The sequence below is a fragment of the Anser cygnoides genome, unplaced genomic scaffold, assembly GCF_040182565.1.
Source record: "Anser cygnoides isolate HZ-2024a breed goose unplaced genomic scaffold, Taihu_goose_T2T_genome scaffold_52_1, whole genome shotgun sequence".
Classification (NCBI taxonomy): Eukaryota; Metazoa; Chordata; class Aves; order Anseriformes; family Anatidae; genus Anser; species Anser cygnoides.
In genome coordinates, this window is record NW_027103075.1 from 452,349 (window position 1) to 478,476 (window position 26,128).

Consider the following 26,128-nt stretch of genomic DNA (forward strand, 5'->3'; position numbering starts at 1 on the left):
ACCGGGGTCCCCCCCGAAACATGGCGCCCCTCCCCCCTCCCCCCCTGATTTGGGGGGCCCCCCCACTGGGTCTACTGGGACCTACTGGGGTCTACTGGGGCACACTGGGGGCTGCTGGGGCCTACTGGGGCCTACTGGAGCCCATTGGGGCATAATGGGGTCTTCTGGGGCACACTGGGGGCTACTGGGGTATACTGGGGCCTACTGGGGTCTCCTGGGGCATACTGGGGCATACTGGGGCCTACTGGGGTCTGCTGGGGCATACTGGGGCATACTGGAGCCTACTGGGGCATACTGGGGCCTACTGGGGCATACTGGGGCCTACAGGAGCCTACTGAGAACTACTGGGGCCTACTCGAGCCTACTGGGGCCTACTGGAGCCTACTGGGGCATAATGGGGCCCTACTGGGGCCTACTGTGGCCCTACTGGGGCCTACTGAGAACTACTGGGGCCTACTGGGGTCTACTGGGGCCTACAGTAGCCTAGTGGAGCCTACTGGGGGCTGCTGGAGCCTACTGGAGCCTACTGGGGCATACTGAGGCCTACTGGCGCCTGCACTGGGGACCTATTGGGGCCTACTGGAGCCTATTGGGGCCTAGTGGAGCCTACTGGGGCCTACTGGGACCTACTGGGGCCTACTGGAGCCTACTAGAGCCTACTGGAGCCTACTGGTGCCTACTGGAGCCTATTGGGGCCTACTGGAGCCTATTGGGGCCTACTGGAGCCTACTGGAGCCTACTGGGACCTACTGGGGTCTACTGGGACCTACTGGGGCCTACTGGGGCCTACTGGAGCCTAGTGGGGCCTACAGGGACCTACTAGAGCCTGCTGGGCCCTAGTGGGGCCTGCAGGGACCTACTAGAGCCTACTGGGCCCTAGTGGGGCCCTACTGGAGTCTACTGAGACCTACTGGGGTCTACTGGGGCCTACTGGAGCCTACTGGGGCCTACTGGGGCCTACTGGAGCCTAGTGGGGCCTACAGGGACCTACTAGAGCCTACTGGGCCCTAGTGGGGCCTACTGGAGTCTACTGAGACCTACTGGGGTCTACTGGGGCCTACTGGAGCCTACTGGGGCCTACTGGGGTCTACTGGAGCCTAGTGGGGCCTACAGGGACCTACTAGAGCCTACTGGGCCCTAGTGGGGCCTACTGGAGTCTACTGAGACCTACTGGGGCCTACTGGGGCCTACTGGAGCCTACTGGGGCCTACTGGGGTCTACTGGGCCCTAGTGGGGCCTACAGGGACCTACTAGAGCCTACTGGGCCCTAGTGGGGCCTACTGGAGTCTACTGAGACCTACTGGGGCCTACTGGGGCCTACTGGAGCCTACTGGGGCCTACTGGGGCCTAGTGGGGCCTAGTGGGGCCTACAGGGACCTACTAGAGCCTACTGGGCCCTAGTGGGGCCTACTGGAGTCTACTAGGACCTACTAGGGCCTACTGGGGCCTACTGGAGCCTACTGGGGCCTACTGGGGCCTACTGGAGCCTAGTGGAGCCTACAGGGACCTACTAGAGCCTACTGGGCCCTAGTGGGGCCTACTGGAGTCTACTGGGACCTACTAGGGCCTACTGGGGCCTACTGGAGCCTACTGGGGCCTACTGGGGCCTACTGGAGCCTAGTGGGGCCTACAGGGACCTACTAGAGCCTACTGGGCCCTAGTGGGGCCTCCTGGAGTCTACTGGGACCTACTGGGGCCTACTGGGGCCTACTGGAGCCTACTGGGGCCTACTGGGGCCTACTGGGGCCTACTGGGGCCTACTGGAGCCTACTGGGGCCTAGTGGGGCATACTGGGGGCCTACTGGGGCCTACTGGGGTCCTGTAGAGTTCTACAGCCTCCCAATGCCCCCCGAGGCCTCCTTCCTCCCCTCGACCTCCCCCCCCCTAAAATTTCAGGACCTCCCCCCCAAATTTTAGGCCTTCCCCCCCCCAAAATTTCAGGGTTTCCCCCCAAAAAGATTTGGGGTCCCCCCCGAAAATTTTGGGGTCCCCCCGAAAATTTGGGGTCCCCCCGAAAAATTTGGGGTCCCCCCAGAAAAATTCGGGGCCTCCCCCCCCAAATTTTGGGGTCCCCCCTAAAAATTTGGGTCCCCCCCTAAAAATTTGGGTCCCCCCCCAAAAAATTTGGGTCCCCCCCGAAATTTTGGGTCCCCCCCTAAAAATTTAGGTTCCCCCCCAAAACCTCGGGTTCCCCCCCGAAAAATTTGGGTTCCCCCCAAAACTTTGGGCCCCCCCCCCCCGAAATATTTTGGGGGGCCCCCCCCCACCCCCTCCCCCTCACCCCCCCCAACCCCCCCGGGGCCTCAACCCCAGGCCGGGCCTCCCCGGGGAGCAGGGGCAGCGGTACCAGAGGCGGTAGGTGAAGGCCCAGGCGGCCCAGCCCAGGCCGGCGCCGGCCGCGTTGGCGGCCCAGTGGCACCGGTAAGCCAAGATGGCCGCCAGCGCCCCCTGCCACAGCACGAGGAGCCCGGCGTTGAGGAGGAAGAGGAGGCAGAGCGGGGTGGTGGCCACCGGCCGGGCCTCGCCGGTGGCCGGCTGGGCGGCGGCGGCCATCTTGGCCTCCCCGGGAGCCATCTCGCTGCCGGTAGCCATCCTCCTCTCTCTGGTAGCCATCCCGCTGCCGGTAGCCATCCAGGTGTCCTCGGTAGCCATCCCTCTTCCGGTAGCCATCCTCCTCTCCCCGGTAGCCATCCCTCTTCCAGTAGCCATCCTCCTCTCCCCGGTAGCCATCCCTCTTCCGGTAGCCAACCAGGCGTCCTCGGTAGCCATCCCTCTTCCGGTAGCCATCCTCCTCTCCCCGGTAGCCATCCCTCTTCCGGTAGCCAACCAGGCGTCCTCGGTAGCCATCCCTCTTCCAGTAGCCAACCAGGCGTCCTCGGTAGCCATCCCTCTTCCAGTAGCCAACCAGGCGTCCTCGGTAGCCATCCCTCTTCCGGTAGCCAGCCAGGCGTCCCCGCTAGCCGTCCCTCTTCCGCTAGCCACCCTGCCCTCCCCGCCGGCCACCCGGGGCGGGTGCAGGAGCCTCGCCAGCGCCCCCAGCTCCTCGCCCAGCCCCAGGCCGCAGAGGACGAGGCCGAAGGCCTGCGGGGAAGGGCGGAGGCCGGCGGCGGCCTCGAGGGCGGCGAAGAGGCGGGGGGCGGCGGCGGCCATGACGGTGGCCCCCACGGCCAGCCGGCCGGCCGCCCGCAGCACCGCCCCCCGGCGGCCGCCCCCCGGCTGGGCCAGCGGGAGGGAGGCGATGAGGAGGGCCCCCAGGAGCAGCGCCGTCCAGCGGCCGGCCGAGGCGACGAGGCGGCTGTCGGGGGTACGGGGGGGGGGCGGGGGGTGAGGTGTGGGGCGGGGGGGGCGGGGCACCCCGTAAAAATCCCGTAGAAAGCCCGCGGGCCCGTGGAAATCCCCCAGACACGTGGCGACCCCGTAGAAAAGCGTAGGGACCCCATAGAAACCCCATAGGAACCGCACGGAAATCCCATAGGGACCCACAGAAATCCCATAGGGACCCATAGAAATCCCACAGAAACCCCATAAAAACTCCATAGAAACCCCATAGAAATCCCATAGAAACTCTGTAGGAACCCCACAAAAACCCCGTAGGGACCCCATAGAAACCCCATAAAAACCCCATAGAAATCCCATAGGGACCCTGTAGGGACCCCATAAAAACCCGGTAGAAACCCCATAAAGACCCGATAGAAACCCCATAAAAACCCCATAGAAACCCCACAGAAATCCCATAGGGACCCCATAAAAAAACCATAAAAACCCCATAGAAATCCTGTAGGAACCCCATAAAAACCCCATTAAAACCCCATAGAAATCCCACAGAAACCCCATAAAAACCCCATAGAAACCCTGGAGAAACCCCATAGGGACCCCATAGAAACCCCACAAAAACCCCACAGAAACCCCATAGGGACCCCGTAGAAACCCCATAGGGAACCCATAGAAACCCCATAGAAACCCCACAGAAATCCCATAGAAACCCCATAAAAAAACCATAAAAACCCCATAGAAATCCCGTAGGAACCCCATAAAAACCCCATAGAGACCCCATAGAAATCCCATAGAAACCCCATTAAAACCCCACAAAAAACCCATAAAAACCACGTAGGGACCCCATAAAAACCCCGTAGGGACCCCATAGAAACCCCATAGAGACCCCATAGAAATCCCATAGAAATCCCACAGAAATCCTATAGAAACCCCATAGGGACCCCATAGGGACCCCATAGAAACCCTGTAGGGACCCCATAGAAACCCCACAGAAATCCCATAGGGACCCCATAAAAAGACCATAAAACCCCCATAGAAATCCTGTAGGAACCCCATAAAAACCCCATAGAAACCCCATAGAAATCCCATAGGGACCCTGTAGGGACCCCATAAAAACCCCACAAAAACCCCGTAGGGACCCCATAGAAACCCCATAGAGACCCCATAGAAATCCCATAGAAACCCCATTAAAACCCCATAGAAACCCTGTAGGAACCCCATAGAAATCCCATAGGGACCCTGTAGGGACCCCACAAAAACCCCCCATGTAGGGACCCCATAAAAAATAGAAACCCCATAGAAACATAGAAATCCCATAGAAATCCCATAGAAACCCCATAGGGACCCCACAGAAACCCCATAGAAACCCCACAGAAATCCCGTAGGGACCCCTGTACCCGATAGAAACCCCATTGAAATCCCATAGAAACCCCATAGGGACCCCGTAGAAACCCTGTAACCCCATAGAAATCCCTATAGGGACCCTGTAGGGAAACACAGAAATCCTATAGGAACCCCATAGGGACCCCACAGAAATCCCATAGGGACCCCGTAGAAACCCCATAGGGACCCCATAGAAACCCCATTGAAAACCCATAAAAACCCCATAAAAACCCCATAGAAATCCTATAGGGACCCTGTAGACCCCATAAAAACCCCATAGAGACCCCATAGAAATCCCATAGAAACCCCATTAAAACCCCACAAAAAAACCCCACGTAGGGACCCCATAAAAAAACCCCATAGAAACCCCATAGAGACCCCATAGAAATCCCATAGAAATCCCACAGAAATCCTATAGAAACCCCATAAATAGGGACCCCATAGAAACCCTGTAGGGACCCCATGTAGGGGACCATAAAACCCCCATAGAAATCCTGTAGGAACATAAAAACCCCATAGAAACCCCATAGAAATCCCATAGGGACCCTGTAGGGACCCCATAAAAACCCCATAGAAACCCCATAGAAACCCCATAGAAATCCCATAGAAATCCCATAGACCCCACAAAAACCCCATAGGGACCCCACAGAAACCCCATAGAAACCCCACAGAAATCCCGTAGGGACCCCATAGAAACCCCATAGAGACCCGATAGAAACCCCATTGAAATCCCATAGAAACCCCATAGGGACCCCGTAGAAACCCTGTAGGGACCCCATAAAAACCCTGTAGGGACCCCATAAAAACCCAATTAAAACCCCATAGAAACCCTATAGGGACCCTGTAGGGACCCCATAGAAACCCCACAGAAATCCTATAGGAACCCCATAGGGACCCCACAGAAATCCCATAGGGACCCCGTAGAAACCCCATAGGGACCCCATAGAAACCCCATTGAAAACCCATAAAAACCCCATAAAAACCCCATAGAAATCCTATAGGGACCCTGTAGGGACCCCATAAAAACCCCATAGAGACCCCATAGAAATCCCATAGAAACCCCATTAAAACCCCACAAAAAAACCATAAAAACCACGTAGGGACCCCATAAAAACCCCGTAGGGACCCCATAGAAACCCCATAGAGACCCCATAGAAATCCCATAGAAATCCCACAGAAATCCTATAGAAACCCCATAGGGACCCCATAGGGACCCCATAGAAACCCTGTAGGGACCCCATAGAAACCCCACAGAAATCCCATAGGGACCCCATAAAAAGACCATAAAACCCCCATAGAAATCCTGTAGGAACCCCATAAAAACCCCATAGAAACCCCATAGAAATCCCATAGGGACCCTGTAGGGACCCCATAAAAACCCCACAAAAACCCCGTAGGGACCCCATAGAAACCCCATAGAGACCCCATAGAAATCCCATAGAAACCCCATTAAAACCCCATAGAAACCCTGTAGGAACCCCATAGAAATCCCATAGGGACCCTGTAGGGACCCCACAAAAACCCCATAAAAACCATGTAGGGACCCCATAAAAACCCCATAGAAACCCCATAGAAACCCCATAGAAATCCCATAGAAATCCCATAGAAACCCCATAGGGACCCCACAGAAACCCCATAGAAACCCCACAGAAATCCCGTAGGGACCCCATAGAAACCCCATAGAGACCCGATAGAAACCCCATTGAAATCCCATAGAAACCCCATAGGGACCCCGTAGAAACCCTGTAGGGACCCCATAAAAACCCTGTAGGGACCCCATAAAAACCCAATTAAAACCCCATAGAAACCCTATAGGGACCCTGTAGGGACCCCATAGAAACCCCACAGAAATCCTATAGGAACCCCATAGGGACCCCACAGAAATCCCATAGGGACCCCGTAGAAACCCCATAGGGACCCCATAGAAACCCCATTGAAAACCCATAAAAACCCCATAAAAACCCCATAGAAATCCTATAGGGACCCTGTAGGGACCCCATAAAAACCCCATAGAGACCCCATAGAAATCCCATAGAAACCCCATTAAAACCCCACAAAAAAACCATAAAAACCACGTAGGGACCCCATAAAAACCCCGTAGGGACCCCATAGAAACCCCATAGAGACCCCATAGAAATCCCATAGAAATCCCACAGAAATCCTATAGAAACCCCATAGGGACCCCATAGGGACCCCATAGAAACCCTGTAGGGACCCCATAGAAACCCCACAGAAATCCCATAGGGACCCCATAAAAAGACCATAAAACCCCCATAGAAATCCTGTAGGAACCCCATAAAAACCCCATAGAAACCCCATAGAAATCCCATAGGGACCCTGTAGGGACCCCATAAAAACCCCACAAAAACCCCGTAGGGACCCCATAGAAACCCCATAGAGACCCCATAGAAATCCCATAGAAACCCCATTAAAACCCCATAGAAACCCTGTAGGAACCCCATAGAAATCCCATAGGGACCCTGTAGGGACCCCACAAAAACCCCATAAAAACCATGTAGGGACCCCATAAAAACCCCATAGAAGAAACCCCATAGAGACCCCATAGAAATCCCATAGAAATCCCACAGAAATCCCCCATAGAAACCCCATAGAAATCCCATAGAAATAGGGACCCCATAGAAACCCCCATAGGGACCCCACAGAAACCCCATAGAAACCCCACAGAAATCCCGTAGGGACCCCATAGAAACCCCATAGAGACCCGATAGAAACCCCATTGAAATCCCATAGAAACCCCATAGGGACCCCGTAGAAACCCTGTAGGGACCCCATAAAAACCCTGTAGGGACCCCATAAAAACCCAATTAAAACCCCATAGAAACCCTATAGGGACCCTGTAGGGACCCCATAGAAACCCCACAGAAATCCTATAGGAACCCCATAGGGACCCCACAGAAATCCCATAGGGACCCCGTAGAAACCCCATAGGGACCCCATAGAAACCCCATTGAAAACCCATAAAAACCCCATAAAAACCCCATAGAAATCCTATAGGGACCCTGTAGGGACCCCATAAAAACCCCATAGAGACCCCATAGAAATCCCATAGAAACCCCATTAAAACCCCACAAAAAAACCATAAAAACCACGTAGGGACCCCATAAAAACCCCGTAGGGACCCCATAGAAACCCCATAGAGACCCCATAGAAATCCCATAGAAATCCCACAGAAATCCTATAGAAACCCCATAGGGACCCCATAGGGACCCCATAGAAACCCTGTAGGGACCCCATAGAAACCCCACAGAAATCCCATAGGGACCCCATAAAAAGACCATAAAACCCCCATAGAAATCCTGTAGGAACCCCATAAAAACCCCATAGAAACCCCATAGAAATCCCATAGGGACCCTGTAGGGACCCCATAAAAACCCCACAAAAACCCCGTAGGGACCCCATAGAAACCCCATAGAGACCCCATAGAAATCCCATAGAAACCCCATTAAAACCCCATAGAAACCCTGTAGGAACCCCATAGAAATCCCATAGGGACCCTGTAGGGACCCCACAAAAACCCCATAAAAACCATGTAGGGACCCCATAAAAACCCCATAGAAACCCCATAGAAACCCCATAGAAATCCCATAGAAATCCCATAGAAACCCCATAGGGACCCCACAGAAACCCCATAGAAACCCCACAGAAATCCCGTAGGGACCCCATAGAAACCCCATAGAGACCCGATAGAAACCCCATTGAAATCCCATAGAAACCCCATAGGGACCCCGTAGAAACCCTGTAGGGACCCCATAAAAACCCTGTAGGGACCCCATAAAAACCCAATTAAAACCCCATAGAAACCCTATAGGGACCCTGTAGGGACCCCATAGAAACCCCACAGAAATCCTATAGGAACCCCATAGGGACCCCACAGAAATCCCATAGGGACCCCGTAGAAACCCCATAGGGACCCCATAGAAACCCCATTGAAAACCCATAAAAACCCCATAAAAACCCCATAGAAATCCTATAGGAACCCCATAGGGACCCCACAGAAATCCCATAGGGACCCCGTAGAAACCCCATAGGGACCCCATAGAAACCCCATTGAAAACCCATAAAAACCCCATAAAAACCCCATAGAAATCCTATAGGGACCCTGTAGGGACCCCATAAAAACCCCATAGAGACCCCATAGAAATCCCATAGAAACCCCATTAAAACCCCACAAAAAAACCATAAAAACCACGTAGGGACCCCATAAAAACCCCATAGAAACCCCATAGAAATCCCATAGAAATCCCATAGAAATCCCATAGAAACCCCATAGAGACCCGATAGAAACCCCACAGAAATCCCGTAGGGACCCCATAGAAACCCCATAAAAACCCCATAGAAATCCCATAGGGACCCTGTAGGGACCCCATAAAAACCCGGTAGGGACCCCATAGAAACCCCATAAAGACCCGATAGAAACCCCATAAAAACCCCATAGAAACCCCACAGAAATCCCATAGGGACCCCATAAAAAAAACCATAAAAACCCCATAGAAATCCCGTAGGAACCCCATAAAAACCCCATTAAAACCCCATAGAAACCCCATAGAAACCCCACTGAAATCCCATAGGGACCCCATAGAAACCCCGTAGGGACCCCATAGGGGCCCCATAGCGCCCCTGAGCCCCCCCCCATAGCACCCCTGCTGCCCCATAGCCCCCAGCCCCATAGCGGCTCCCCCAGCCCCACAACCCCCCAAAACCCCACAACCCCCCCGACCCCAAAACCCCCTGAACCCCCCAAACCCCACAACCCCCCCCAACCCCCCCAAACCCTATAACCCCCCTCAAAACCCCACACACCCCAAAACCCCATAACCAGCCCCACAACCCCCCTGGCCCCACATCTCCCCCCAGCCCCACAACCCCCCCAAACCCCACAACCCCCCCAAACCCCATAACCCCCCCAAACCCCATAACCCCCCAAACCCCATAACCCCCCAAACCCCACAACCCCCCAAACCCCACAACCCCCCAAACCCCATAACCCCCCAAACCCCACAACCCCCCCAAACCCCATAACCCCCCAAACCCCATAACCCCCCCAAACCCCATAACCCCCCCAAACCCCATAACCCCCCCCAAACCCCATAACCCCCCCCAAACCCCACAACCCCCCAAACCCCATAACTCCCCCCCGACCCCATAACCCCCCCCGACCCCATAACCCCCCCAAACCCCACAACCCCCCCAAACCCCATAACCCCCCAAACCCCATAACCCCCCCAAACCCCATAACCCCCCCAAACCCCATAACCCCCCCCAAACCCCATAACCCCCCCCAAACCCCACAACCCCCCCAAACCCCATAACTCCCCCCCGACCCCATAACCCCCCCCGACCCCATAACCCCCCCGACCCCATAACCCCCCCCGTGACCCCAAACCCCCCCGACCCCATAACTCACGCCTCCAGCAGGTTATGGGGTGCCGCCAGGAGGCTTTTGGGGTCGGCCGCGTGCCGCAGGGCCGGCCCCAGCCCCACCAGGGCCGCCACGGCCGCCGCGTGGGCCCGCCCGAACCCGGGGGACCCCAAAAGCGCCGCCGCCCCCCGGCTCAGCCCCCGCGCCGCCGCCCCGAGAGCGCGCCCCGCGGCCGCCCCGTAGCGCACGGCCGCCGCCCCGTAACCAGGCCCTATAACGGCGACCCCATAACTGGGCCCTCTAAGGCCTGGCCCGTAACCGGGCCTTATAGGATTTGCCCCGTTACCGGGCCCCATAGCGGCTGCGGCCCCGTAACCAGGCCTTCTGAGGCCTACCCCGTTACGGGGCCCTATAAGGCCTGCCCCGGAATCGGGCCCTATAAGGCCTGGCCTGGAACCGGGCCCTATAAGGCCTGCCCCGTTACGGGGCCCTATAAGGCCTGCCCCGGAATCCAGCCCTATAAGGCCTGGCCTGGAACCGGGCCCGGTGAGGCCTGCCCCATTACGGGGCCCTATAAGGCCTGCCCCGGAATCGGGCCCTATAAGGCCTGCCCCGGAATCGGGCCCTATAAGGCCTGGCCTGGAACCGGGCCCTATAGGATCTGCCCCGTTACCGGGCCCCATAGCGGCTGCGGCCCCGTTACGGGGCCCTTTAAGGCCTGCCCCGGAATCGGGCCCTATAAGGCCTGGCCTGGAACCGGACCCTATAGGATCTGCCCCGTTACCAGGCCCCATAGCGGCTGCGGCCTCATAACCAGGCCCCGTTACGGGCTGCCCCATAACCGGGCCCTATAGGGGCCGCCCCATAACCGGGCCCTATAAGGCCTGCCCCGTTACGGGGCCCTATAAAGCCTGGCCCGGAACCGGGCCCTATAGGATCTGCCCCGTTACCGGGCCCCATAGAGGCTGCGGCCCCATAACCAGGCCCCGTTACGGGCTGCCCCATAACCGGGCCCTATAGGGGCCGCCCCATAACCGGGCCCTATAAGACCTGCCCTGTTATGGGGCCCTATAAAGCCTGGCCCGGAAGCGGGCCCTATAGGATCTGCCCCGTTACCGGGCCCCATAGCGGCTGTGGCCCCATAACCGGGCCCTATAGGGGCCGCCCCACAACCAGGCCCTGTAGCGGGAACCCCATAACCAGGCCCCACAGCGGGGAACCCCCTTACAGGGCCCTATAGGTGCTGCGGCCCCATAACCGGGCCCTATAGGGGCCGCCCCGTGACCAGGCCCCATGGCGGCCGCCCCATAACCAGGCCCCATAGCGGGGACCCCATAACTGGGCCCTGTAAGGCCTGGCCTGGAACCGGGCCCTATAGGATCTGCCCCGTTACCGGGCCCCATAGCGGCTGCGGCCTCATAACCGGGCCCTATAGGGGCCGCCCCATAACCAGGCCCCGTAGCGGGGACCCCATAACCGGGCCCTATAAGGCCTGCACCGTTACGGGGCCCTATAAAGCCTGGCCTGGAACCGGGCCCTATAGGATCTGCCCCGTTACCGGGCCCCATAGAGGCTGCGGCCTCATAACCAGGCCCCGTTACGGGCCGCCCCATAACCGGGCCCTATAGGGGCCGCCCCATAACCGGGCCCTATAGGATCTGCCCCGTTACCGGGCCCCATAGCGGCTGCGGCCTCATAACCGGGCCCTATAGGGGCCGCCCCACAACCAGGCCCCGTAGCGGGAACCCCATAACCAGGCCCCACAGCGGGGAACCCCCTTACGGGGCCCTATAGGGGCTGCGGCCCCATAACCGGGCCCTATAGGGGCCGCCCCGTGAGCAGGCCCCATGGCGGCCGCCCCATAACTAGGCCCCAGAGCGGCCGCGGCCCCATAAGCGGGCCCTATAGGGGGTGCCCCGTTAGGGGGCCCTATAGGGTCAGCCCCGTTATCGGGCCCTATAGCGGCCGCGGCCCTATAAGGGGCCCCCGCCATGGCGCCGGGTGGCTTTGGGGGGGTCTTGGGGGGTCTCCTGCCCCATAGATCTCCCACCCCACAGATCCCAGCCCCATAGATTCCAGCCCCATAGATCCCCCGCCCCATAGATCCCCAGCCCCATAGATTCCAGCCCCATAGATCCCCCGCCCCATAGATCCCCAGCCCCATAGATTCCCAGCCCCATAGATCCTGCCCCATAGATCCCCAGCCCCATAGATCCCTGCCCCATAGATCCCCAGCCCCATAGATTCCCAGCCCCATAGATTCCCAGCCCCAGAGATCCCAGCCCCATAGATTCCCAGCCCCATAGATACCCCCACCCCATAGATCCCCAGCCCCATAGATCCCCCGCCCCATAGATCCCCAGCCCCATAGATCCCCAGCCCCATAGATCCCCCGCCCCATAGATCCCCAGCCCCATAGATCCCCCGCCCCATAGAACTCCCACCCCATAGATCCCTGCCCCATAGATCCCTGCCCCATAGATTCCCAGCCCCATAGATACCCCCACCCCATAGATGCCTGCCCCATAGATCCCTGCCCCATAGATCCCCCGCCTCATAGATACCCCCACCCCATAGATGCCTGCCCCATAGATCCCTGCCCCATAGATCCCTGCCCCATAGATCCCTGCCCCATAGACCCCCCAGAGTTTGAGTTTGGGGGGATTTGGGGCAGACCTGGGGGGTTATGGGGCAGATGTGGGGCAGAAAGGGGCTTATGGGGCAGATGTGGGGCAGATGTGGGGCAGATGACAGGGTTATGGGGCAGATGTGGGGCAGAAGGGCAGTTATGGGGCAGATATGGGGGGATGTGGGGCAGATGTGGGGCAGATATGGGGCAGAAAAGGGGGTTATGGGGCAGATGTGGGGAGATGTGGGGCAGATGTGGGGCAGATGTGGGGCAGAAAGGGGGTTATGGGGCAGATGTGGGGCAGATGTGGGGCAGATATGGGGCAGATATGGGGAGATGTGGGGCAGATATGGGGCAGATATGGGGAGATGTGGGGCAGATGTGGGGCAGATGTGGGGCAGATATGGGGAGATGTGGGGCAGATGTGGGGCAGCTATGGGGCAGATATGGGGAGATGTGGGGCAGATGTGGGGCAGATGTGGGGCAGACGCCGCCGCCGTCCCCCCCCCCGCCCCCCCCCGTCCCCCCCTGCCCCCCGCCCCACAGACGCCGCCGGCACTTGGGGGTCCCGGGGCTTTTATTGGCCGTGGGGCAGCGGCGCCGTGGGGCGGCCGCCCCCGGCCTCGGCCTCGTCCTCGTCCTGCGGCTCCCGGTAGTCCCAGAGGCGCACGCTCCCGTCCCACTGTGGGGCAGCCCCATAGCGCCCGGCCCCACGGCTCCCTGCCCCATAGCGCCCTGCCCCATAGATCCCAGCCCCATAGCGCCCTGCCCCATAGATCCCGGCCCCACGGATCCCTGCCCCACAGATCCCCAGTCCCATAGCTCCCTGCCCCATAGCACCCGGCCCCACGGCTCCCGGCCCCATAGATCCCTGCCCCATAGATCCCAGCCCCATAGATCCCAGCCCAATAGATCCCAGCCCCATAGATCCCAGCCCCATAGCGCCCAGCCCCACACATCCCTGCCCCATAGCGCCCAGCCCCAGAGATCCCAGCCCCATAGCGCCCTGCCCCATAGATCCCGGCCCCACGGATCCCTGCCCCACAGATCCCCAGTCCCATAGCTCCCTGCCCCATAGCGCCCAGCCCCACGGATCCCTGCCCCATAGATCCCCTGCCCCACAGCGCCCGGCCCCATAGATCCCTGCCCCATAGATCCCAGCCCCATAGAACTCCCACCCCATAGACCCCAGCCCCATAGCTCCCACCCCATAGATGCCCGCAGCCCCATAGCTCCCAGCCCCATAGATCTCCCACCCCGTAGATCCCTGCCCCATAGATCCCCAGCCCCATAGACCCCTGCCCCATAGGGCCCGGCCCCATAGATCCCTGCCCCATAGCACCCGGCCCCACGGATCCCTGCCCCATAGCGCCAAGCCCCACCGATCTCTGCCCCATAGATGCCAGCCCCATAGCGCCCGGCCCCACGGATCCCTGCCCCATAGATCCCAGCCCCACGGATCCCTACCCCATAGATCCGGCCCCACGGATCCCTGCCCCATAGATCCCCCGCCCCATAGATCCCCCGCCCCATAGATCCCAGCCCCACAGATCCCAGCCCCATAGATCCCCAGCCCCATAGATCCCAGCCCCATAGATCCCTGCCCCATAGATCCCCAGCCCCATAGATCCCAGCCCCATAGATCCTGCCCCATAGATCCCCCGCCCCATAGATCCCCAGCCCCATAGATCCCTGCCCCATAGATCTCCCCATAGATCCCAGCCCCACAGATCCCCTGCCCCACAGATCCCCAGCCCCATAGATCCCTGCCCCACAGATCCCCAGCCCCATAGATCCCCTACCCCATAGATCTCCCCTGCCCCATAGATCCCTGCCCCATAGATCCCCTGCCCCATAGATCCCAGCCCCATAGATGCCGCCCCCATAGACCTCCCACCCCATGGATCTCCCACCCCATAGATCCCCAGCCCCATAGATCCCAGCCCCATAGATCCCCTGCCCCATAGATCCCCCGCCCCATAGAACTCCTACCCCATAGATCCCCCGCCCCATAGATCCCTGCCCCATAGATCCCCCCGCCCCATAGATCCCTGCCCCATAGATACCCAGCCCCATAGATCCCCCACCCCACAAATTCCAGCCCCATAGATCCCTGCCCCATAGATCCCTGCCCCACAGATCCCCAGCCCCATAGATCCCCAGCCCCATAGATCCCCAGCCCCATAGATCCCCTGCCCCATAGATCCCAGCCCCATAGATCCCCCTGCCCCATAGATCCCAGCCCCATAGATCCCCTGCCCCATAGATCCCAGCCCCATAGATCCCCAGCCCCATAGATCCCCAGCCCCATAGATTCCAGCCCCATAGATCCCCAGCCCCATAGATCCCTGCCCCATAGATCCCCCCGCCCCATAGATTCCAGCCCCATAGATCCCCCCGCCCCCATAGATCCCCCCGCCCCATAGATACCCCCGCCCCCATAGATACCCCCACCCCATAGATCCCTGCCCCATAGATCCCTGCCCCATAGATCCCTGCCCCCATAGACCCCCCAGAGTTTGAGTTTGGGGGGGATTTGGGGCAGACCTGGGGGGTTATGGGGCAGATGTGGGGCAGAAAGGGGCTTATGGGGCAGATGTGGGGCAGATGTGGGGCAGATGTGGGGCAGATGACAGGGTTATGGGGCAGATGTGGGGCAGAAGGGCAGTTATGGGGCAGATATGGGGGATGTGGGGCAGATATGGGGCAGAAAAGGGGGATATGGGGCAGATGTGGGGAGATGTGGGGCAGATGTGGGGCAGCTATGGGGCAGATATGGGGGTTATGGGGCAGATGTGGGGCAGATGTGGGGCAGATATGGGGCAGATATGGGGGTTATGGGGGCAGATGTGGGGCAGATGTGGGGCAGATATGGGGCAGATATGGGGAGATGTGGGGCAGATATGGGGCAGATATGGGGAGATGTGGGGCAGATGTGGGGCAGACGCCGCCGCCGTCCCCCCCCGCCCCCCCCCCCGTCCCCCCCTGCCCCCCCGCCCCACAGACGCCGCCGGCACTTGGGGGTCCCGGGGCTTTTATTGGCCGTGGGGCAGCGGCGCCGTGGGGCGGCCGCCCCCGGCCTCGGCCTCGTCCCTCGTCCTGCGGCTCCCGGTAGTCCCAGAGGCGCACGCTCCCGTCCCACTGTGGGGCAGCCCCATAGCGCCCGGCCCCACGGCTCCCTGCCCCATAGCGCCCCGGCCCCAGAGATCCCTGCCCCATAGCGCCCGGCCCCAGAGATCCCAGCCCCATAGATCCCCAGTCCCATAGCTCCCTGCCCCATAGCGCCCGGCCCCAGAGATCCCAGCCCCATAGCGCCCCTGCCCCATAGATCCCGGCCCCACGGATCCCTGCCCCACAGATCCCCAGTCCCATAGCTCCCTGCCCCATAGCGCCCAGCCCCACGGATCCCTGCCCCATAGATCCCCTGCCCCATAGCGCCCGGCCCCATAGATCCCTGCCCCATAGATCCCACCCCATAGATGCCCCCAGCCCCATAGCTCCCAGCCCCATAGAACTCCCACCCCATAGACCCCAGCCCCATAGCTCCCACCCCATAGATGCCCGCAGCCCCATAGCTCCCAGCCCCATAGATCTCCCACCCCGTAGATCCCTGCCCCATAGATCCCTGCCCCATAGATCCCCCGCCCCATAGATCCCCCGCCCCATAGATCCCAGCCCCACAGATCCCAGCCCCATAGATCCCCAGCCCCATAGATCCCAGCCCCATAGATCCCTGCCCCATAGATCCCCAGCCCCATAGATCCCAGCCCCATAGATCCTGCCCCATAGATCCCCCGCCCCATAGATCCCCAGCCCCATAGATCCCTGCCCCATAGATCTCCCCATAGATCCCAGCCCCACAGATCCCCTGCCCCACAGATCCCCAGCCCCATAGATCCCTGCCCCACAGATCCCCAGCCCCATAGATCCCCTACCCCATAGATCTCCCCTGCCCCATAGATCCCTGCCCCATAGATCCCAGCCCCATAGATGCCGCCCCATAGACCTCCCACCCCATGGATCTCCCACCCCATAGATCCCCAGCCCCATAGATCCCAGCCCCATAGATCCCCTGCCCCATAGATCCCCCGCCCCATAGAACTCCTACCCCATAGATCCCCCGCCCCATAGATCCCTGCCCCATAGATACCCAGCCCCATAGATCCCCCACCCCACAAATTCCAGCCCCATAGATCCCTGCCCCATAGATCCCTGCCCCACAGATCCCCATCCCCATAGATCCCTGCCCCATGGATCCCTGCCCCATAGATCCCAGCCCCATAGATCCCCAGCCCCATAGATCCCCAGCCCCATAGATTCCAGCCCCATAGATCCCCAGCCCCATAGATCCCTGCCCCATAGATCCCCCGCCCCATAGATTCCAGCCCCATAGATCCCCAGCCCCATAGATCCCTGCCCCCATAGATCCCCCGCCCCATAGATCCCCCGCCCCATAGATACCCCGCCCCATAGATACCCCCACCCCATAGATCCCTGCCCCATAGATCCCTGCCCCATAGATCCCTGCCCCATAGACCCCCAGAGTTTGAGTTTGGGGGGGATTTGGGGCAGACCTGGGGGGTTATGGGGCAGATGTGGGGCAGAAATGGGGACATGGGGCAGATGTGGGGCAGATGTGGGGCAGATGTGGGGCAGATGACAGGGTTATGGGGCAGATGTGAGGGCAGAAGGGCAGTTATGGGGCAGATATGTGGGGGGATGCGGGGCAGATGTGGGGCAGATATGGGGCAGAAAAGGGGGATATGGGGCAGATGTGGGGAGATGTGGGGCAGATGTGGGGCAGCTATGGGGCAGATATGGGGTTATGGGGCAGATATGGGGCAGATGTGGGGCAGATATAGGGCAGATGTGGGGAGATGTGGGGCAGATGTAGGGCAGGCGCCGCCCGTGTCCCCCCCGCCCGCCCCGCCCCCGCCCCACAGACGCTGCCCGGCACTTGGGGGTCCCGGGGCTTTTATTGGCCGTGGGGCAGCGGCGCCGTGGGGCGGCCGCCCCCGGCCTCGGCCTCGTCCTCGTCCTGCGGCTCCCGGTAGTCCCAGAGGCGCACGCTCCCGTCCCACTGTGGGGCAGCCCCATAGCGCCCGGCCCCACGGATCCCTGCCCCATAGCGCCCGGCCCCAGAGATCCCAGCCCCATAGCGCCCTGCCCCATAGATCCCAGCCCCATAGCGCCCTGCCCCATAGATCCCGGCCCCACGGATCCCTGCCCCACAGATCCCCAGTCCCATAGCTCCCTGCCCCATAGCGCCCAGCCCCACACATCCCTGCCCCATAGCGCCCAGCCCCAGAGATCCCAGCCCCATAGCGCCCTGCCCCATAGATCCCAGCCCCATAGCGCCCTGCCCCATAGATCCCGGCCCCACGGATCCCTGCCCCACAGATCCCCAGTCCCATAGCTCCCTGCCCCATAGCGCCCAGCCCCACGGATCCCTGCCCCATAGATCCCCTGCCCCATAGCGCCCGGCCCCATAGACCCCAGCCCCATAGATCCCACCCCATAGATGCCCCCAGCCCCATAGCTCCCAGCCCCATAGATCTCCCACCCCATAGATCCCTGCCCCATAGATCCCCAGCCCCATAGACCCCTGCCCCATAGGGCCCAGCCCCATAGATCCCTGCCCCATAGCACCCGGCCCCACGGATCCCTGCCCCATAGCGCCAAGCCCCACCGATCCCTGCCCCATAGATGCCAGCCCCATAGCGCCCGGCCCCACGGATCCCCCGCCCCATAGATCCCCAGCCCCATAGATCCCAGCCCCATAGATCCCCAGCCCCATAGATCCCTGCCCCATAGATCCCTGCCCCATAGATTCCTGCCCAATAGCGCCCGGCCCCACCGACAGCCTGCCCCACGGATCCCCCCAGCCCCACAGATCCCCCCGCCCCACATATTCCAGCCACGCAGGTCCCCAGCCCCATAGATCTCCTACCCCATAGATCTCCCACCCCATAGATCCCTGCCCCATAGATCCCTGCCCCATAGATCCCTGCCCCATAGATCCCCCCACCCCATAGATCCCCAGCCCCATAGATCTCCCACCCCAAAGATCCCCTGCCCCATAGATCCCAGCCCCATAGATGCCCAGCCCCATAGATCCCCAGCCCCATAGATCCCCGCCCCATAGATCCCAGCCCCATAGATCCCAGCCCCATAGATCCCCAGCCCCATAGATCCCAGACCCATAGATCCCCCGCCCCATAGACCCCCACCCCATAGATGTCCCACCCCATAGATCCCCAGCCCCATAGATCCCTGCCCCATAGATCCCCCGCCCCATAGATCCCCAGCCCCATAGATCCCTGCCCCATAGATCCCCAGCCCCATAGATCCCAGCCCCATAGATCCCTGCCCCATAGATCCCCCCACCGACAGCCTGCCCCAGATCCCCCCCCCCCCACATATTCCAGCCACGCAGGTCCCCAGCCCCATAGATCCCCAGCCCCATAGATCTCCCACCCCATAGATTTCCCACCCCATAGATCCCTGCCCCATAGATCCCTGCCCCATAGATCCCCCACCCCATAGATCCCCAGCCCCATAGATCTCCCACCCCAAAGATCCCCGCCCCATAGATCCCAGCCCCATAGATGCCCAGCCCCATAGATCCCAGCCCCATAGATCCCAGCCCCATAGATCCCAGCCCCATAGATCCCCCGCCCCATAGACCCCCACCCCATAGATGTCCCACCCCATAGATCCCTGCCCCATAGTGCCCAGCCCCACCGACAGCCTGCCCCATAGATCCCCAGCCCCACGGATCCCTGCCCCATAGATCCCCAGCCCATTGATCCCCCGCCCCATAGATCTCCCACCCTATAGATCCCTGCCCCATAGATCCCTGCCCCACAGATCCCTGCCCCATAGCGCCCAGCCCCATGGATCCCTGCCCCATAGATCCCCAGCCCCACAGACCCCGCCCCATAGATCCCCTGCCCCATAGCACCCGGCCCCATGGATCCCTCCCCATAGCGCCCAGCCCCATAGCGCCCGGCCCCATAGATCCCTGCCCCATAGATCCCCAGCCCCATAGATCTCCCACCCCATAGATCCCAGCCCCAGAGATCCCAGCCCCATAGATCCCTGCCCCATAGATCCCCAGCCCATTGATCCCCCGCCCCATAGATCTTCCCCACCCTATAGATCCCTGCCCCATAGATTCCCCGCCCCATAGCTCCCCCTGCCCCATAGATCCCTGCCCCATAGATCCCCTGCCCCATAGATCCCTGCCCCATAGCACCCGGCCCCACCGGATCCTTGCCCCATAGCGCCCCGGCCCCATAGATCCGTTCCCCATAGCGCCAAGCCCATAGCCCCAAAATCCCCCTCTCTGCCCCCAAACCCCCCAGCCCCCCAAAAGGGCCCCAAAATCCCGCTATCTTCCCCCAAACCCCCCCAGCCCCAAAATCCCCCTTTTTCCCCAAAACCCACCCGAAGCCCCGCAAGCAGCCGATCGCTTTCTGCATCTCCGCGTCCCCCCCCCTCCCCCCTCGCGGCTCCCTTTTACCTCCTGGGGGGGGAAGGACCCGCCCCATAGATCCCTGCCCCATAGTGCCCAGCCCCAGCGTGCCCCGGCCCCATAGATCCCAGCCCCATAGCTCCCTGCCCCATAGATCCCGGCCCCACAGATCCCCAGCCCCATAGATCCCAGCCCCATAGATCCCGCCCCACAGACCTCCCACCCCACATGGATCTCTCCCAGGGGCACCCATAGATGGGGGTGGGGTGGGGGAGGGGGCTCCCACCCTCCATAGATCCCCGCCCCATAGATCCCTGCCCCATAGATCCCTGCCCCGCCGTCCCCCCCACCCCCATATCCCCCCCACCCCATAGATCCCAGCCCCGCAGGCCCACCCCACTGGAGCCCACGCCCCCCTCCCAGCCCCCACCCCCTCAGGCCCCACCCCTCAGGCCCCGCCCCCTCCCCCGAAGCCCCGCCCCTTTGGGCTCCCGCCGGTTCCCTCCCCTCAGGCCCCGCCCCCTGACCAAAAAAACCACCTCGAAGCCATCAAAAAGCCCCGGTTCTGACGAAAAAAAAGTTAAAATCCCTAAAAAAGCCGATTCCGGGGTTTTTTTACCAGGCCCCGCCCCCCTTCCCGAAGCCCCGCCCCCTCAGGCCCCGCCCCCTCCCCCTCAGGCCCCGCCCGCCCCAGGCCCCGCCCCCTCCCCGAAGCCCCCCCCCCCGCCCCCTCAGGCCCCGCCCCCTCCCCGAAGCCCCGCCCACCGAGCCCGGAGCCGCCGCTGCGCCCCCGCCGCCATTTTGTGGCCCCCTGAGGGCAGCCCCCGCCCCCTTTTCCTCTCTTTTTCCCCTTTTTTTCCCTTTTCTCCCCTTTTTTTCGCCCCTTTTCCCCTTCTTTTCCCCTCCGGGGGCTGGCCCTGGGTGCTTCCGGCACGCCCCCTCCGTGAGGCCACGCCCCCTGCCGATAAGCCACGCCCCCTTGTTAATTAAAGGCGCTAATTAAGCTCAGGGCGCTAATGGCGGCGCCGGGGCTCCCTCAGGAGCCTGAGGGGGGGGGTAAGCCCCGCCCCCAACCTTTAAGCCCCGCCCCCAACCTTTAAGCCCCGCCCCCAACCTTTCGGCGCGGGTAAGGGCAAGGCTCTGCGCATGCGCGGCGCCCGGCCGGACCTCTAAGCCCCGCCGCTTCGGGGAGGGGGAGCGCGCCTGCGCGGCGGCAAGCCCCGCCCCCAACCTCTAAGCCCCGGGGTGGGAGGGGGCGTGGCTTCTTCATAAAGCCACGCCCCCAAAGGCCCCTCCCGCCATTGGGTCGGGTGGAGATGACCCGAGGGGGTTGGGCTTCGAGGCCACGCGAGATGACCCAAGGGGGTTGGGTTGGGTTGAGGTGACCCAAGGGGGTTGGGTTGGGTGGAGATGCCCCAAGGGTTGGGTTGAGATGCCCCAAGGGTTAGGTGGAGATTTGAGGCCCCGCCCCCGATACCTGTGGAGATGCCCCAAGGGTGGGTGGAGATGACCCAAGGGGGTTGGGTTGGGTGGAGATGACCCAAGGGGGTTGGGTTGGGTGGAGGTGACCTGATACCCCACCCCATGAGATGACCCAAGGGGGTTGGGTTGGGTGGAGATGACCCAAGGGGGTTGGGTGTCATCAGCGAGATGCCCCAAAGTTGGGTTGAGATGCCCCAAGGGTGGGTGGAGAAGGGACCCATAGGGACCCTATAGAGCCCCATAGCTGCCCCATAGCACCCCATAGGGACCCATAGGGACCCATAGGGACCCCATAGGGACCCCAAACCGCAGGTCAGGAACCTGACCGAGGAGATGGCCGGGCTGGACGACACCCTATAGGGACCCCTACCCACCCCATGACCACGCCCTGCAGGAGGCGCAGCAGCAAGCCCTGGATGACATGACCCATAGAGCCCCATAACCACCCCATAGTGACCCCCAACCACCCCATAACCACCCTATAGGCACCCCAACCACCCCATAGGGACCCGTAATGACCCCACAGAGCCCCATAACCACCCCATAGTGCCCCACACCCACCCCATAACCACCCCAAAACCACCCCAAAACCACCCCATAACCATCCCCAACCACCCCACAACCACCCCATAGGCACCCAAGACCCCATAACCACCCATAATCACCCCATAACCACCCCATAGGGACCCATAATGACCCACAGAGCCCCATAACCACCCCAACCATCCCCAACCACCCCAAAACCACCCCATAGGCACCCAAGACCCCATAATCACCCGGGGGCAGAAGGTCCTGGCCGGGGCGGACGTTTTGGGGGGCTGATGGGAGGTCCCTGCCCCGCCGGCCACCCCATAACCACGGGCGACCTGAAGCTGGCGCGGGAGAGCATTGTGGACCTGGCCCCAAAAACCACCCCATAGGGACCCAAGACCCCATAACCACCCCATAACCACCCCAAATCACCCCATAGGGACCCACAATGACCCATGGAGCCCCATAACCACCCCAACCACCCCACAGTGACCCCCACCCACCCCATAACCACCCCAACCACCCCTTAGGGACCCCCACCCACCCCATAACCACCCCAACCACCCCTTAGTGACCCCCACCCACCCCAAACCACCGATCGAGGATGGTTGGGTTGGGTTGGGTTGGGTTGAGTTTGGTTGGGTTGGGTTGAGTTGGGTTGGGTTGAAGGGTCTCCAGACGGTTGGGTTAAGTTGGTTTTGGGCCTATAGGGACCCCTACCCACCCCATAACCACCCCAAACCACCCCATAGGCACCCAAGACCCCATAACCACCCCAAAAACCTCTCCAACCACCCTATCACCACCCCCACCCACCCCACAACCACCCCAACCACCCCATAGTGACCCCCAACCACCCCACAACCACCCCATAGGCACCCAAGACCCCATAACCACCCCAAACCACCCCATAATCCCCCATAACCACCCAAAACCACCCCATAGGGACCCATAATGACCCCTGGAGCCCCATAACCACCCCATATGGGTTGGGTTGAAGAGTCTCTGTTGGTTGGGTTGAGCTGGGTTGAGTTGGTTTTGGGGTTGAAGGGTCTCCATTCCAAGCCGCCGGGAAGGGTCTCCATTTTTGGGTTGGGTGCATGGGGGGTTGAGTTGGGTTGAGTTGGGTTGACATTGGTTGAGTTGGGTTGAGTTGGGTTGAAGGGTCTCCATCGGTTGGGTTGGGTTGGGTTGAGTTGGGTGGGGTTGGGATCAGGACTGGGGTCATCATGGATGGTGGAACGTTGAGGAAGGTCGCTAGAACCATGGGGAACGTCAGGGATGGGGTCAACGGGGTGAGGAACCATGGGGAACGTCAAGATTGGGGTCAACACGATGAGGAACATCAGGATTGGGGTCATCGTGGTCGACGGAACCGTGGAGAACATCAAGGATGGGGTCAATGGGGTGAGGAACATCATGGTCGGGGTCACCATGGATGGTGGAACCTTGAGGAAGGTCGCGTTGAGTTGGGTTGGGTTGAAGGGTCTCCAGATCGTTGACGTCAAGATTGGGGTCACCAAGGATGATAAAACCATGAGGAACGTCAAGATTGGGGTCATCGTGGATGATAAAACCCATTGCTTGGGTCGGGTTGGGTTGTACTGGGTTGAAGGGTCTCCAGGTGGTTGGGTTGGGTCGAGTTGGGTTGAGTTGGTTTGGGTTGGGTTGGGTTGGGCTGAAGAGGCACAATGAGGAACATCAAGATTGTTGGGTTGGGTTGGGTTGAAGGGTCTCCATGAGAACATCAAGGATGGGGTCAACGGGGTGAGGAACATCAGGACTGGGGTCATCATGGATGGTGGGGTGGAGGTCGGGACCACCTAGAGGAGGGGGGTGGGGGAGGGGAGGGGGGAGGGGGAGAGCAGGAGGAGGAAGATTGGGGTCAACACGATGAGGAACATCAGGATTGGGGTCATCGTGGTCGACGGAACCGTGGAGAACATCAAGGATGGGGTCAATGGGGTGAGGAACATCATGGTCGGGGTCACCATGGATGGTGGAACCTTGAGGAAGGTCGCTAGAACCATGGGGAACGTCAGGGATGGGGTCAACGGGGTGAGGAACGTCAAGATTGGGGTCACCAAGGATGATAAAACCATGAGGAACGTCAAGATTGGGGTCAGCACGATGAGGAACATCAGGATCGGGGTCACCATGGAGGAGGAGGAGGAGAACAGGAGGAGGAAGGAGGAGGAGGAGGGAACGTCAGGGATGGGGTCGACGGGGTGAGGAACCACGGGGAACGTCAAGATTGGGGTCAACGGGGTGAGGAACGTCACGATTGGGGTCATCGTGGTCGATGGAACCATGGAGAACGTCAAGGATGGGGTCAACGGGGTGGGGAACGTCACGGACAGGGTCACCAAGGATGATAAAACCATGGGGAACGTCAAGATTGGAGGACACCAGGAAGAGGAGGAGGAGGAGAAAGAAGAGGAGTGGTCGATGGAACCATGGAGAACGTCAAGGAGGAGGAGGAGAAAGAGGAGGAGGAGCGAGGAACCGGCACGGCGGGAGGAGCCGCGGGGCCCAGCCCCTCCCAGTCCCAGATCAGGAGGAAGGAGGAGGAGGAGGGGGAGGAGGAGCAAGAGGAGGAGGAGGAGGAGACCAGGAGGAGGAGGAGGAGGAGGAGGGGGAGGAAGGCTGGCAGTGGCGGGGCCCCCCGGTGCTGTCGGAGCGGAGGCGGGAGCTGGCGGAGGCGCGGGCGGAGCTCGCCAGGAGCCCCACGCCTCCCGGCGGGAGAACGAGAACCTCCAGGGTGAGGCCCCGGCCTCCCTGACCTCCAGCGGCGGTCCCAGGCCCGGCACACGGCGTCGTCGCCCCCCGACAGGAGGAGGTGGCGACCTCCTCCCCGACCTCCTGGCCTCCTCCCCGACCTCCTGTCCCCCTCCCCGACCTCCTGGCCTCCTCCCCGACCTCCTGGCCTCCTCCCGACCTCCAGGAGGACCTCCTGTCCCCCTCCACAACCTCGGCCACCTGATGATCTATGGGGCCACCACCACCCCACCAGCATCTATGGGGCCACCTAAACATCTATGGGGCCACCAGAACCCAACCATGACCTATGGGGCCACCACAACCCCCAACGATCTATGGGGCCACCACATGATCTATGGGGCCGCCTCAACCCTATAATGACCTATGGGGCCACCTGATGATCTATGGGGCCACCAGAACCCAACCATCATCTATGGGGCCACCTGATGATCTATGGGGCCACCACCACCCAACCATGACCTATGGGGCCACCACGACCCGATAACGATCTATGGGGCCACCTGAAGATCTATGGGGCCACCTCAACCCAACCATCATCTATGGGGCCACCACACGATCTATGGGGCCACCACCACCCAACCATGATCTATGGGGCCACCTGATGATCTATGGGGCCACCACCACCCAACCATGACCTATGGGGCCACCACGACCCGATAACGATCTATGGGGCCACCTGAAGATCTATGGGGCCACCTCAACCCAACCATCATCTATGGGGCCACCTGATGATCTATGGGGCCACCACCACCCAACCATGATCTATGGGGCCACCACGACCCCATAACGACCTATGGGGCCACCTGATGATCTATGGGGCCACCAGAACCCAACCATCATCTATGGGGCCACCTGAAGGTCAACCTCCTGTCCCCCTCGACGACCTCCTGGATCTATGGGGCCACCTGATGATCTATGGGGCCACCAGAACCCAACCATCATCTATGGGGCCACCTGAAGATCTATGGGGCCACCACGACCCCATAACGATCTATGGGGCCACCTGAAGATCTGTGGGGCCACCTGACGATCTATGGGGCCACCGCAACCCAACCATCATCTATGGGGCCACCACGACCCCATAACAACCTATGGGGCCACCGCACGATCTATGGGGCCACCACCACCCCGACCATGATCTATGGGGTCACCAGAGCGCAACCATGATCTATGGGGCCACCACGACCCCATA

At 60.9% G+C, this 26,128-nt stretch overlaps 3 protein-coding genes across 5 annotated transcripts; all 3 read right to left on the reverse strand.

The window, feature by feature from the left end:
• Positions 1-160: 160 nt before the first annotated feature.
• Positions 161-10,734, reverse strand: LOC136789523 (mRNA decay activator protein ZFP36L3-like). 3 transcript variants are annotated; one of them, XR_010828227.1, is made up of 3 exons: positions 10,082-10,471; positions 1,799-3,295; positions 161-1,727 (listed from the first exon to the last, which is right to left on the reverse strand). XR_010828227.1 is itself a non-coding variant. In XM_066989575.1 (3 exons), exons 1-3 carry the CDS (start codon positions 10,717-10,719, stop codon positions 2,278-2,280), a joined length of 1,302 nt encoding a protein of 433 aa, XP_066845676.1. In that variant the 5' UTR covers positions 10,720-10,734; the 3' UTR covers positions 161-2,277. The 3 variants fall into 3 exon arrangements, 2 of the variants coding, with proteins under 2 accessions (XP_066845676.1, XP_066845675.1); XM_066989575.1 differs by adding an exon at positions 10,680-10,734 and having other exon boundaries at positions 161-3,295; positions 10,082-10,325; XM_066989574.1 differs by having other exon boundaries at positions 161-3,295.
• A 995-nt stretch (positions 10,735-11,729) lies between these two features.
• Positions 11,730-14,603, reverse strand: LOC136789507 (spidroin-1-like). The gene is made up of 2 exons (XM_066989556.1): positions 13,198-14,603; positions 11,730-11,742 (listed from the first exon to the last, which is right to left on the reverse strand). Exons 1-2 carry the CDS (start codon positions 14,565-14,567, stop codon positions 11,730-11,732), a joined length of 1,383 nt encoding a protein of 460 aa, XP_066845657.1. The 5' UTR covers positions 14,568-14,603.
• Positions 14,604-15,220: 617 nt separating this feature from the next.
• On the reverse strand, positions 15,221-16,757 carry LOC136789508 (spidroin-1-like). The gene is made up of 2 exons (XM_066989557.1): positions 15,668-16,757; positions 15,221-15,249 (listed from the first exon to the last, which is right to left on the reverse strand). The coding sequence occupies exons 1-2, from the start codon at positions 16,728-16,730 to the stop codon at positions 15,221-15,223; spliced, it is 1,092 nt and encodes a 363-aa protein (XP_066845658.1). The 5' UTR covers positions 16,731-16,757.
• Between the last annotated feature and the right edge of the window lie 9,371 nt (positions 16,758-26,128).